We start from the raw sequence: 12545 nt of genomic DNA on the forward strand, positions 1-12545 counted from the left end.
CCTGCCTTTTCCGCCGCGCCCGGGGCTCCGGGTCCGCCGGGATGCGGCCGGGCCACGGGGCCGAGCCGTGCACCCTGGGAGCGAGGGAGGGCGCGGCCACCCGGGGAAGGCGCATCCTCTCCCCGGGAAGGGACAGTCACAGTTCCCTGAGTGAATCACTTCCATCCCCTTCCCGGAATGCAGCAGGCCACGTGGGACGGAGGGCTGGGTTCGCCGACCCTTCGGGACCCACGAGGAGGGGCTGGGAGAGATGCAGGGAGGGGAGAGCTCTGTGTGTGGGTCCCCGCAGGGCTGGAGCATCCATCCGCACTGCCTGAGTTTAGTGGCCTTATTTAGCCCGAGATGGGGGGCGGGGCGGGGGTGCCGGTTAGGAGCCCCTGTCTTTTTGCTTCCTCCTCTAACTAGTCTGACCGTGGCGCTGAGGCAGGAGCCGCCCCCCCCCCCCCCCCCTGAANGAACAAGCGGGATAAAGGCATCCCTCCCTTCACAGCCTCTTCCTGACTCACCTCCCGCCCCACAGAGATACCCAGGTGGTTAGCCGCCAGTGGGCCCTGGAAAAGCAGCTGTCCGCAGAGCTGGAGTTCACCATGGGGTCAGACGAGCCTTTAGGCTGGGCACTGCCTGCAGGCTGTTAGGAGCCACTAAACGCTGAATTCTCTTAGGAAATGCTCTTCCGAATTAAGCAGGCATTTGCTCAACCATGGAGAGCCCTTCCCAGTGCTTTGTCTGGCCTTGTTTCTGCCAAGCCTGGGACCCCTCCTGTACACCTGGACGCTCTCTCCAGAAAGTCTCGGGTACCTCACCTATGAGAAGCAGCCGGGCCCTCAGGGGTGGCCTCCGGGTTAGGCACAGGAGGGCTTTTGCTGTGGCCCGTTGACACCCCAGCGCTTGGCCTAGCTTCTGCCCGTCGCTGGAGGGGGAGCCACAGCTTGGAGCTGCCTAGCCCAAACCTCCTTCCCCCGGGAGCCTGCGTGGTGGGCTCTCCCAGCTCCCCGTCTAGGGCATCAGAGTGGGCGAGTGGGTTTAGCTAGCCAGCCCCCTCCGAAGCTCTTCTCTGAGGCGCTGGTGGCCGGTGAAGCCCAGCACAGCCCGGTTGTGTGGACGTGCAGGCTCGCGGGTGTCCTACCTGTCCCCCACATGGGAGCCTCGTCATCTGCCTTGTGTCCCAGCCCAGTTTCCCCAGCCCCCAGGGCCCGGGAGCTGCTTTCCTGTTTCATTTTGGGCAGGAAGAGTGAGGTCGTGTTGTTCTTCCCCCTGCTGCCGGCGCAGGCTGTGGGAACGGTTCCCTGAATGCTTTCCTGTTTGATACCCTGTGTGTGCAGTGAGGGGAGCAGGGAGCAAGGCGTGGAGCGTGCGCCTGTGGGTGAGGGTGGGTGAGCCTGCGTCTCTTGCTCCCATGTCTCTGGCATAAGCTCCCAGGTCAAGGGCGGGCACGGCCTGTGTGTCAGGGAGAAAGAGGAAAAGGGAGGGCGAGGAGCATGCATGTACTTGGACTCCATGGGGAGCAGCTGGCGCGCCTATTTTGCTTTACTGTGGACAGGCTGGGAGCATCTGCTTGGCCTTTGTCAGGGGCTCAATTTTTTCATCATTTGCTCTCCATGGGGTGTGTCTGTGGCTGTGGAGAGAGGACTGTGGCCCCCTAGGGACCATCCTGCACCTTACAGGAAAGTAGACATGTAGAGACTGAAACTCCAGCCTGAGAAACCTGGACCCAGGGAAGGCCACCTCCTCGTCCTCCTCCTCTCCCTGCAGTCTTCAATTAATCCCTGCAGCTCTGGGCACACCAGGTGCCCAGACTCCGCTCTCCTGGCCAGCTCCAAGGAGGACGGGCCTAAGGCGAGCACCCCCCCTTCCCCCAAGACCAGTGCCCTGCTGGGACTGAGAAAAGAGTAGGTAGGTACCGGTCTGTCTAAAACCCTGCAGTGGCAGGAGGAAGGACCCAGATGTTATTCTGGTTCACAGACCCCATTCTCCAAGAAGCGAATCCTTTTGGAAAGAGGAACACAGGCAGGATCATCCCTTCCCCCAAATTCCGTATCCCCAAGGCTGACTAGGGAGCCCAAAATTTTTTTAGGCTTGAGGAGAGAAAGGGGGATAGATTCAGGTCAGGGGGCATATCTCCCAAGTGATGGTGCAAGCCACAGCAGCCTCAAGACAGCAGGCACAGCTGGCTGGTCTAGGCCTGGGACTAGATGGGTGAGCTGCAAAGACTGGAAGGGAACAAGGGTCTGGAGCACACCAGGCCAAAGCCAAGTGCATGCACAGTTCCCGGCGGTCCAAGCAGGGCAGCTGGCAGCAGTATGAGAAGGGGAGTCAGAGAGGATAGAGAGAACATTCCCACTTTGCCATCACAAAGACAGGACCCAAGAAGTAATAAACTCCTGTACACATCTGTTCCATATTATAAATACACATTATATACAAAATAATGTTATAAAATGTAGAAAGGTCAGTGCTTCTGATTCTTAAATTATTGAAATACTAGACTCCAAAATAAACTACAAAAAACAAAATAAAAACTCATATTATTGATTTCTGAAGATCGGCTTCAAGGGTGGTCTGGGGGCAGTAGTGGGTTTGGGCAAAGCCCAGACTCAGGGCTGTAGGAATGGTTCAAGGGAGGAAAGGGCCTAGGTAGCAACGGCACCTCATTTCTCCCTCACTGGAATTTCCAACAACACTGCCCTGAGCTCCCCAATTAGGCCTGGATCCCCTGGCTGGCCGATGGGGCAGGCCCTTCACCTGTCTGCTCGCGGGAACCCAGCGGCACCCAAGGCCGAGGCTGGGGAAGCCACGGAAGGCTTACCACCAGCCTTGCCCAGAGGGCCGAGGCCAGGGAGAAGCTGGAGGGTGTTCTGAGCAAGGCCCACAGGCAGTAGTCGGGGGCACAGGGCAGAAAGTGCTCCTCCCGCTTCAGGCGCTCACCTCACCTGCAGGGCAACTCCTGCCCAAAGCACCCGGTGGTGTCCTGGCCCACGAATGGCCCTGCCCATACTGGCCTCCGCTCTCCTCTCTGATTTGGACCCAGCTGTCGCCATGGGGCCTGGGCCAAAGGCACTTTTGGAAACACAGATGCCAGTGCAGGCCATAGCAGCTCCAGGCCCCACGGGGCCACTGCCTCTCCCTCTGGAAAACAGGCCAGATCCCCAAGGGGGCCCTCTGAAGGCCACTGCTGGCAGGGCGGGTCCCAGGGGCACCTCTCCTCTCTGTTCCCCTGGCTGGCGCGGCTGCCAATCCGATGCCAGACAGACACCCAAAGGTGTGGAAGGGTACTGCGTCTCTTGGCAAGTTCACAGTCTGTCCAGGTCATGCCATTCCCTCTTCCTCCTGAGAGCAGCACGTTGCATATTAAAAATGTCCCATCCAGGATGCAATGTAAACAATGCAGAAGGAAGATCCAGCTGCTGGGGCAGAGCTGGGATGGCCTGGGAAGGCTCCTGCCTTATACCTGGAGATCATGTGGAAAGCAGGGAAGTCAGTTACCCTGGAGGACAAGCGCTCCCTCCATAGCTGCCCTGGGCCTCCCTGGGAGAAGCCCATCAGGCAGGCGGGGTGAAGGGAAGGTGGGGCAGCCCTCCCCATCCTTCGGCCCTGATGCAGCACATGCCTGGGAGTCTGTGTTCATGCAGTGGGCCAGTGGAGGGAGCAGTGAGGAGGGGCAGGAGGGGCACAAGGCAACCACTCTCACCTCCCCCCCCCAGCAGCTGGGAAGCAGTGCCGGGGAGCTGGCCAGGTGCCACGGCCACCCAGCCCAGAGCTAACAGCAGGAAGAGCTAGGCCCCGCTCACCCCCACGGCTCCTGTTTCACACCCTCTGCGGCAACGGGGCCAGCAGGGCCCCAAGAGCCACTGAACCTGGCCCGCCAAGGAGGGGCTCTGACCCACCCTTCGGGAGCGGCCCCTGGGGTTGAAAGTCACCAGGCTACTTTCCCATTCCAGAATGGCAGGAGGGGACATGCTGGAGGGAAAGGCAAGCCCAGCACTCACCTCTGTGGCAATGACACATTCGTTCCTCTCTTCTGATATCAAACACACAGACTGGTACATGGAGTCCCTGGGGGAGCATATCGCTGATATCCGACACTCCGGCTTTTCACTGAGGGAACACAAGACAGGCCGGTGAAGCGGGGACGGGGAGAGGGCTGGGGGACAGGTGGAGTGCTAACCCGGGCCCTGGAGTGCCAAAGGGCACTGGCTCTGAGAGAAGACACAGGGACTGGGGATCCCAAGGCCAGCTTCGGGAGCAGTTAGGAACCGGCCCTCAAGAGAGCCACAGGACCCCCAACCTGACCAGGGTCTCAGGCCTGGAAAAAGCCAGCATTGCTCCTCCAGGCAAGCCATCCCATGGAAAGATGGAAGTCCTAAGAAACACAGTGTGGTCCCTTGACATTTGTGAATGAATGAATGAGAAGGAAGGACAAAGGACCCCTGGCAGGAATCTTGTCAGAGGAGCCTCCTGTCAGTAGCAAAACCCCCTGTCTGCTGAAAAGCAGTCAAGGGCCTGGTGCCAGCCTCGCACCTGTCCTGGGGGAGCCGAGGGAGTACCACGCAGGGCTCTGCAGCCAGGGCCTGGGCCTCCAGGGCTGCTCACCTGTGTAACCGCAGTGGCGCCTTCTCCCCTAAGCTCTTATCACTGTGGGAGTACTTCCCCAGCATGGTCCCTCGCCCCAGAGGCCCTGGGGCCAGATTATAGTCCAGTGTGTGGTTCTGCTGTTTCCCACAGTTGGACTTGTCCAGGCCACAGTCCACTTCCAGCTCCTTCTTCTGGTTTGTGTTCTTGAGCTGGGCGGCAGGGATCAGGTTGTCCTTCTGGAAGTCCGACAAGTTGTTCATGGCCTCCCTGCTACCATCGTCAGGCCGCCGAAGCCGCAGCTGCCGCACAGCCACTGCCACCATGCCCAGCAACACCAGCACCACCACCAGGCCCACACCCAGAGAGACAGCCACCCAGGGGAAGCTGGGTGGCATGCTCACAGGGAATTCGCAGCGGCTGCCCACAAAGCCATAGGGACAGTTGCAGACGAAGCTGTCCTCGGAGAGGCCAGGGTAGCAGGTGGCCCCATTGAAGCAGGGTCCCGAGGTACAGACGTCGGAAGGTATCCGCACCTCGCAGCGCCGGCCAGAGAAGCCAGCGGGGCAGGTGCACACGAGCCCGTTCTCCAGCTCGTGGCAAGTGCCGCCGTGGGCACAAGGGTTGCGGGCACAGTCGCTGATGTGGAGTTCACAGTGGGGGCCTGTGAAGCCAGGACGGCAGCGGCACACACGGTTAGGACCACGGTTCAGGCACTGGCCCCCTGTGGGTACACGTGGGTCACAAGTCAGCCATCGCCTGGGAACCCCCCGGGGCAGAGGGTGAGCTCCCCACCGCAGATCCCACCACAAAGAGCGCTGTACCAGGAGTCAGGAGACCTGGGCTTGAGGGTGCCTCTGGCCCCGTACACCTCAGTGAGCCCGTGTGCAAGAATGACTAGCGTCTCACAGAGCCTCGCAGAGGACTCGGCCAGGTAAGCTTGGCTCTGGATCGCAGTGTGTCTCAGGCTGAAGGTGACCCGGCACCTTTGCTTTGCCATATTCTGAGCCTCAGTTTCCTCCCTTGTTAAATTAGAGTATAATGCTGTCCCGTCCACAGGAGACCTCTGAGGCTCAGGTCGGATGACGCATGAAGGCAGGAGCCCATGCCTGGTGTATAGTAAATGCTCAAATAAATGTAATTATCAGTTAACAAAGTTAACGGGGCGATTAGCCAGAGAACAGACTCTGTTTCAGCTGTTCCCACCCTTCTCCAGCTCCTGAAGCTTCTCTCCTGCATGGTGCTGTCTGCCTGCCTCACAGAGGGTCATCAAGAGGCCAAGGAGACAAAAATAACCAGCGTGCTTTGCACCCCAAAAAATGCTGAACATTTTAGATGCCCTGTGCCATGCCGGGCTCCACGTGGCCACGGGGCAAGGTGAGGCCTTTCGAAGTCGGGCCCTGACTGTGCCAGCCTCCCTCCAGGAGGGACACGAGGCCCCATAGGCCCCTGTCCCTAGCCCAAGACATTCTGGGGAGGGTCAGAGGCCACCCCTGCCAGGATAGGGCTCTGACATGGGAATAGGACATGAGGCAGGGTGCACACCGTTCCTCCCCCTAAGGCCCATGCCCTCTGCCAACCTGCATCTCTTCCATGCCAGCTCTTCACCACCCAGAGCAGGGTGAGGCCATCTCAGCCTGCCCAGAGGGACAGCCCAGCCTCTGTCCTCTCCTGACTCTCCCTCACCAGAAGGCTCTCTGAGTCCGAAGCCTGGCTCCCCGGGTTAGCAAAGCAACAAGACTCACCATTGGCACAGGGGTTGCTGGTACACCTGTCCACTTTCTTCTCACAGTTGGAGCCCATGAAGTTGGGGGGGCACTCACAGGCATAGCTGGCCCCCTGGCTGCGCTCCCGGCAGGAACCCCCATTGAAGCAGGGGGAGTCTGCGCAGCTCAAAATATTGTGTTCGCAGTGCAGGCCGTAGTAGCCTGGGGGACACAGGCAGCGGTAGCCATCCTCCTGGTCCTGCAGAGAGACCGGAAAGAGGCCCAAGTCAGACCCTGGGGGGCAAGGATGCGTGGCCTGGGGCCAGACCCCACCCCCCCACAATGCCACGGCCGTACCTCCGCGGGCCGCCCGGGTGAGGCCACCGGGGCCCTATCTGGCCAGAGCTGTGCCGGCCTGAGGCTCACCTTACAGCTGCCCCCGTTGCGACAGGGGTTGCTGTCACACTCGCTGAGCTCCAGCTCGCAGTCCACGCCAGTGTAGCCTGGGCGGCAGGTGCAGGTGTAGCTCCGTTGCCCGCTGTTGGAGCACGTCGCCCCATTCTTGCATGGGGAGTGATGGGTGCAGTAATTGAGATCTGCCGAGACAGGGACTAGCCAGTGAGCAGGGCTGTACAATGGTCCCCACTCCAGGCTCCTGGTAGTGCAAGTTCACTGTCCATGTGTGGCCCAGAGGCTTCAGCCCAAAGTTGTCCCGGCCTAACTACCCTTCTTCCTTGACCCACATCTGACCTGTGCAACCAACCAAAGTTAAAAAAAAAAATACAGTTGGACAGCTGCCTGCTAGGTAAGCTCACAACCACTGGCCACCAGGGTGGAAGGAAGGGAAGGAAGAGGAGGGATGGCAAGTCCACATGTGGAGGAGGAAGTCAGAAAGGGCTTTGTGGAGGAGAGGCAGCTGAGATAAGCCTGGAAGGAGGGATAAATGTTAACAGGTGGAAATGGTAGAGAGGAGGCAAGAGCCCCCTCAAGTAGTGACCAGGCATTTTTTAAAGGGAAATGCATTACGAGAGTATTTTGAAATACAAGTATTTGTTTTCTTATTTGGGAAGAATAGGGAAGGAGCAAATACAGAGCAAACAGAGAGACTGGAAGGGCTGTGTTTGCCTATGATGAGTATACGACAGTGTCACCTGGGAGCAAATGTGGGGACAGGAAAGAGAGCGGGCAGGAACAGGTGTGTACGCGTGTTTGGGGTAGGGGAGAGGAGGGAGAAAGCAACACACACACACACACACACACACACACACACACACACACACAAAGAATACAGGGGCTGAATTCCAAGCCCCTTGCTGCCAGCAAGTCAGGGCCCAGGCAAGTTCTTTCTAGCCTGGCAAGCCCCCTGCCCAGGCTCCCGAGGCTTGTGCTGGTGTCTCCACGGCAGCAGCCACCCTCTTTGACCCTGAAAATGGGAGGCACATGCTGCAGCTGGCTGCAGGATGAGGGAGCAAAGGCTCCCTCCCCCACGGTTGGGGCTGGGCAGCCCCCCCACAGCCGGAGTGACCAGCCGCGCTCCCAGACCCAGAAGGAGATTGTGGGCTCAGGCAGCTGCCTGGCAAGCGCCCCTGGGGAGGAACAAGGGAGGCTGTCTCTGCCCCACACCAAGAAGTCGGTTAGATGCCACTCCACCCAGAGGCCCAGCTTGGCCACAGCCTCCGGGCAGCTGGTGGGCACACCCCACCAGACAGCTGTTTAGGGGAGAGCTGCTCAAACAGCTCTGGCAGGTAAGCAAACACTTAGGGGGTTAATAGGTAACTACAAGGTAGAAAGAGGAACTGAGCCCAGCATCCCTCCTCCTGGGCCTTGCTAGAATTTGAGTGCGACCTCCAGGCTGCCAACCTGTCATGCTCCTGGCTTCTCCAGCCCCCCTGCCTCCCCAGCACCTGCAAGAAGGACCCACCATCTCATTCTAGGCCAATCCTAAGCATCCTTACGAGCCCCACCTCCTTGAAGGATAATGGGGAAGCCAACCGGGCAGTCACCAAGTAAGAAGGGGGACTGTTCTAGTTCCCACCCCCTACCCATCTCTCCCAACCCCTCTGCATCCTCTCTCTGCCCTGACTCACCTTGGTCACAGAAGAGGCCGCCCCAGCCCTCATCACAGGTGCATTGCCAGGGGATGCTGCAGGTGCCATGGCGACAGCCATTGTGGGGGATGCATTCATTGCAGAGGCGGCCCTGCCAGCCTGGGCGGCAGCTGTTGAACAAAAGGGAGGCTGAGGGTGAGGTGAGGCCGTGAGGGCTTGGTCAGACGGCTCCCTCCTCACCTGCTTCCTGTCCCCTACTCACATGCACTCGGCTGGCTTGCTGCAGTAGCCATTCTGTTCATGACAGCCAGAAAGACAGACAGCTGAGGAAAGAAAACAGAGCTGGGTGAGGTTGGAATGCCACGGACTCTGAAGCCCCGCTCTCCCTCTCCTGGCCCTGGGGGTGCCCCCAGCTCTACTGGGCTCACTTCCCACTCCTGGCATCTCAGAGGAGCCACGGCTGTTATAAAGGGCAACAGTGGCACAGGGAAGGAGAATCCAGGCTGGGTGGAATGCGATTACAGGGTCCTTGTGGGCTCTGGCAAGATGGGGAGGAGCACTAAGAAGAGACAGATCAGAGTCCACGCCTGTCCTAAGCATCCCCACCTGTTCCTGAGGCCCGGCTAGTGGGCAGCCCAGACCTGTTCTGTGAGGGAGGTAGGCTGTGGCTGTAAAGAGGCCACTGTGTTTGCTCTGGGGACCCCTGCCAGGTAGGCAGGAGCTTGGCTGCTTACGCTCTTCGCAGTACTCCCCAGTCCAGCCGGGGAGGCAGGACAGGCTGCCATCTGGCTGGCACACGTAGTGGCCGAAGTGGTCATTGCGCTTCTTGCACAGGCGCGAGCAGCTGTCCCCATAGTAGTTGTCACTGCAGATGACCCGGTAAGAGTAGCGCAGCCTCGTTGAGGGGCTGGTCTGCTCATCCAGTAACCAGTTCTTGCCCACAGCTAGGGAGCCCTGGATGGCGATCTTGCTGATGAGCGCGTCTGGTGGCAAGGCCTCTGAAGGGGCAGAGGGCCAGGTCAAGGAAGGGCAGCCAGTCCCGAGAGTGCCAGCAACTGCTGGATCAAACCAGCTGTCCAGATGACCCCCAGCTGCCAGCAAGCACAGGCCAGAGGAACCCAAGTGTCCCACTGCTTAGCTGCTGCTGTGTGTGTGCGTGCGCGCGCGTGTGTGTGTGTGCGCGCACGCGCACGCACGGGCGTGCATGTGCAGAAGACCCGACATCATTTAAAAAGGGGACAACAGAAGGAGGTTAAAATATCCCAGTGTTCTGGGGGCAGATAGAGCAGAAGAGAGGAAAAGAGGTCCACATGGGGAAGAAAAAAAAGAGAGAGAAGGGAAGGAGAGAGGGAGAGAGGGAAGGAGAAAGAAAAGGAGAGAAAAGAAAAGGAGAGAAAGGAAAAGGAAAGGAAAGGAAAAGGAATGGAAAAGGAAAGGAAAAGGAAAGGAAAAGGAAAGGAAAGGAAAGGAAAGGAAAGGAAAGGAAAGGAAAGGAAAGGAAAGGAAAGGAAAGGAAAGGAAAGCCAGGCCGGAGAGGACCCTGGGAGCAAGGGGTCCTCTGGTGCCCATCCACGGGTTCTGCCCTCGGAGATGGGTAATGCTTTTCTTTTTCCTTTTCAAAGTGAGAATTGTTGTGCTGCTGAAATATCCTTTTCCTCTGTGTCAGAACAACATCCCAAAGCCATTATTCCCTTTCCAAAGGAGCGGAATTCGCGAAAGGTGTAAAATACAGGAAGGGGCCCGTCAGCGGCGCTGGCAGCTTCGGCCTTTCTCACCGCCGTGCTCCCCGCGTTCCCACGCCAAAAATAACCCGCAGGAAACGCAATTGTGCTCAGAGTCCAGGCAGCGAGCGGAATCCGAGCGTCCAGAGCGGGGCGCAGCTCCAGGACTAGCTTAGCGTCCTGCACCCCCACCCCCCACCCCGCACTTCCCCCGCTTATTACACGTTAACTCTTTCGGCGCTAAGCCGTGTCGCCCCCCTGTGGCGGCGGAGCGAGTTACTCACCTGGGCGCAGGTCGTCTCCTGGCGCTTGCCAAGCTTCGATGATGAGTGAGAAGGTACCCTGGAGGCCAAAGGAGGGGGCGGGGGAAGACAGAGAGCGAGATGAGCAGGGGCGGAGAGGTGGGGGTGCCTTGCGGCAGCGGGTTTAATTAATCTAATTGCAGGATACAGTTACAGCTCCCGGGTCAACATAACGGGTCTGCGCGCGGCATCGCGCGAGCAGGAAAGGTGAGAGGAGAACCCCGAGTAGGAGGGTTAAGAGATGGGCGCATGTTAGCGTGAGTCACTCGAAGGTGGGAAACGCGCCGAGATAGTAGGTGATGAAAATCATATCCCAAGAGTTGGGAGAAGAGAGGGCATAGAACTGGAGGAGGGAAACTGGTGAGATCCTTCCTGAGGCTGAGGTCCCAGGAGACAGTAGAGGAAAGTATCAAAAGAGAGCGCCCTGGTTTTGTTTTGGTTTGGATTGGTTTGGTTTGGTTTGGTTTGGTTGGAAGTGAGGAAATCTAGGGGGGAGGGCTTTGGTCCCAGGGAGCCCCCTTCTCGTCTTTCGTGCTCACCGGCCAGGTGAAATTGAAAGGCAGTTGAAGAGGGTTGCGGACCCCGCCGCTACTATCGTCCCCGATGGCGAAGGAGTTGGTGCCCAACACAGGCGTAGAAACGCTGCCGAAGGTGCAGGGCCCGGGCGACACGACCGCCTGGAAGTGTTTAAGGCAGACGCGGAAGAAGGTCCTGCAGCTGGGTTCGCACGGCCGCCCGCTGGCCAGTACGCCTCGCTCGTTGGCAAACTCGTGCAGCTGCAGTTGGAAGACTCCGGAGCAGGCTGCGCGCTATTGCACAGGGACCGAGGGAGGAAGGAGGGGAGCGGTCAGCTCGGCGGACGCCTGGGGCTCAGGCTCCGGGCGCGGCGGGAGGGGGTGGAGGGGGCGCGGGACGTTACCTGCTGCCAAAGTGCCACCAGCAGCAGTAGCGCCCAGCCAGAGGCGCTACGGGACGCGGCTGCCATCCCCTGGAGCGTCGCTCTCTCCCCGCGCCCGCTCTGGAGCTGGCTTCGTTCGGAACGCAGCTTTCCCGCGCGTCTATCCGCCGGAGGGGTCCCTGAAAAGCCAGGCTCTTCTGGGGCTTTCCTCCCGCTTCGCCTTCTCGTTAGCTCTGTTCCAACTGCGGCGGTAGGTAATCCAGGTGAGGGCGGCTGGGCGGTGGCCGGGCCGGGGACGTGTCCTCGGGCTAATCCTGGGGCTGCAAGCGGGCTAGTGCCCGGTACACTGCGCTGAGACGGCTGGAGCTGCGGCTCTTGGCCTCGTGTTCCCAGCTTGCGCTCTGCGCCGCTACTGAAACCTGCGCTCTCGGGAGCCTTCCTTATATATATTGGCTCCTCTCTTCTCCGCCTGTCACTCAGAGCCCATGGTCACTCTCCCCTCCCCTCCGGGCCTCTAGCGCTACAGCCCCAGCAGGGCCTGGAGGGGGCCTCCGCCCCCGCCATCCCCCGTCCCCGCCAGCCAGTCATGCACAGGTCCCCGCCCCTCCGTGCCTCTCTCAGCCCCTGGGGCCCCTAACTCTGCGCGTGCCAAGGTGACTAGTTATCCGCGGCCGAGGGGTTACGGTCTGAGACCCGGGCTGTGAGAGGAGGGGGAGGGCCTGGGGGAATGGGGCGGGAGGTGAGCGAGTGGTTCCCGGATGGTCATGGAGGCGGAGACACTGGGGAGTCCCCGTGGGCGGTCCGTCTGCCGCCGGAGCTAGTTACCTTCAGCCTTCCAGCAGGTAAAAAGAACTTAAGCTCGGAAAGCGAAAGCAGGGTCGAAGAACTCGAATCTCCTTCTTCCCCGAGCCTTGGAAGCTGTCGCCACCTCAGTCCCCGACCTGTGAGCGCCCACCCACCTCGCGTCCCCGGTGCAACAGAGAAACCAGCGGACGCTTTAACCTCTCTGTGGCCACACCGGGCAAGGCGAGGGCTTTGAGTCTAAGACTTGGGGGCTCTCGAGGGCTCCCTCCCTCCTCCTGGTATGCGTCGCCCTCCCTAGTTGCGGGGGGCGTGCCCAGCGCGTGCCTTCTCCCTTCTGCCCCCAGCCTGAGCTCTACTGGTGCCAGCCCCTAGACCCGTGGTCCCGGAGACGGGGGAGGGGGGGCGTGGTCCCCGCGGTATGAGAAGGGGGGCGCGTCCTCAGCTGTATGGTAATGAGGGTCTGGCCCCTCCTCCAGCGCCTCCCCTCACCTGGGTTC

The 12545-nt window shown here is 59.9% G+C and overlaps 1 protein-coding gene across 1 annotated transcript; it reads right to left on the bottom strand.

Moving 5' to 3' along the window:
* Positions 1 to 1679: 1679 nt before the first annotated feature.
* On the bottom strand, positions 1680 to 12205 carry DLL4 (delta like canonical Notch ligand 4). The gene is made up of 11 exons (XM_011227925.3): positions 11266 to 12205; positions 10886 to 11155; positions 10329 to 10386; positions 9058 to 9321; positions 8586 to 8646; positions 8363 to 8493; positions 6702 to 6871; positions 6315 to 6534; positions 4591 to 5293; positions 3987 to 4095; positions 1680 to 3448 (listed from the first exon to the last, which is right to left on the bottom strand). Exons 1-11 carry the CDS (start codon positions 11329 to 11331, stop codon positions 3443 to 3445), a joined length of 2058 nt encoding a protein of 685 aa, XP_011226227.1. The 5' UTR covers positions 11332 to 12205; the 3' UTR covers positions 1680 to 3442.
* Positions 12206 to 12545: the final 340 nt, after the last annotated feature.

Source organism: Ailuropoda melanoleuca, chromosome 5 (assembly GCF_002007445.2).
Source record: "Ailuropoda melanoleuca isolate Jingjing chromosome 5, ASM200744v2, whole genome shotgun sequence".
Taxonomy (NCBI): domain Eukaryota; kingdom Metazoa; phylum Chordata; class Mammalia; order Carnivora; family Ursidae; genus Ailuropoda; species Ailuropoda melanoleuca.

Coding starts and splice junctions, on each gene's coding strand:
- DLL4 (XM_011227925.3), bottom strand. CDS start 11,331: ATGGCAGCCGCGTCCCGTAGCGCCTCTGGCTGGGCGCTACTGCTGCTG. Junction 8,494..8,585: donor AGCAAGCCAGCCGAGTGCAT/GTGAGTAGGGGA, acceptor TTTGTTCAACAG/CTGCCGCCCAGGCTGGCAGG. Junction 5,294..6,314: donor CAGCAACCCCTGTGCCAATG/GTGAGTCTTGTT, acceptor GTGTACCCACAG/GGGGCCAGTGCCTGAACCGT.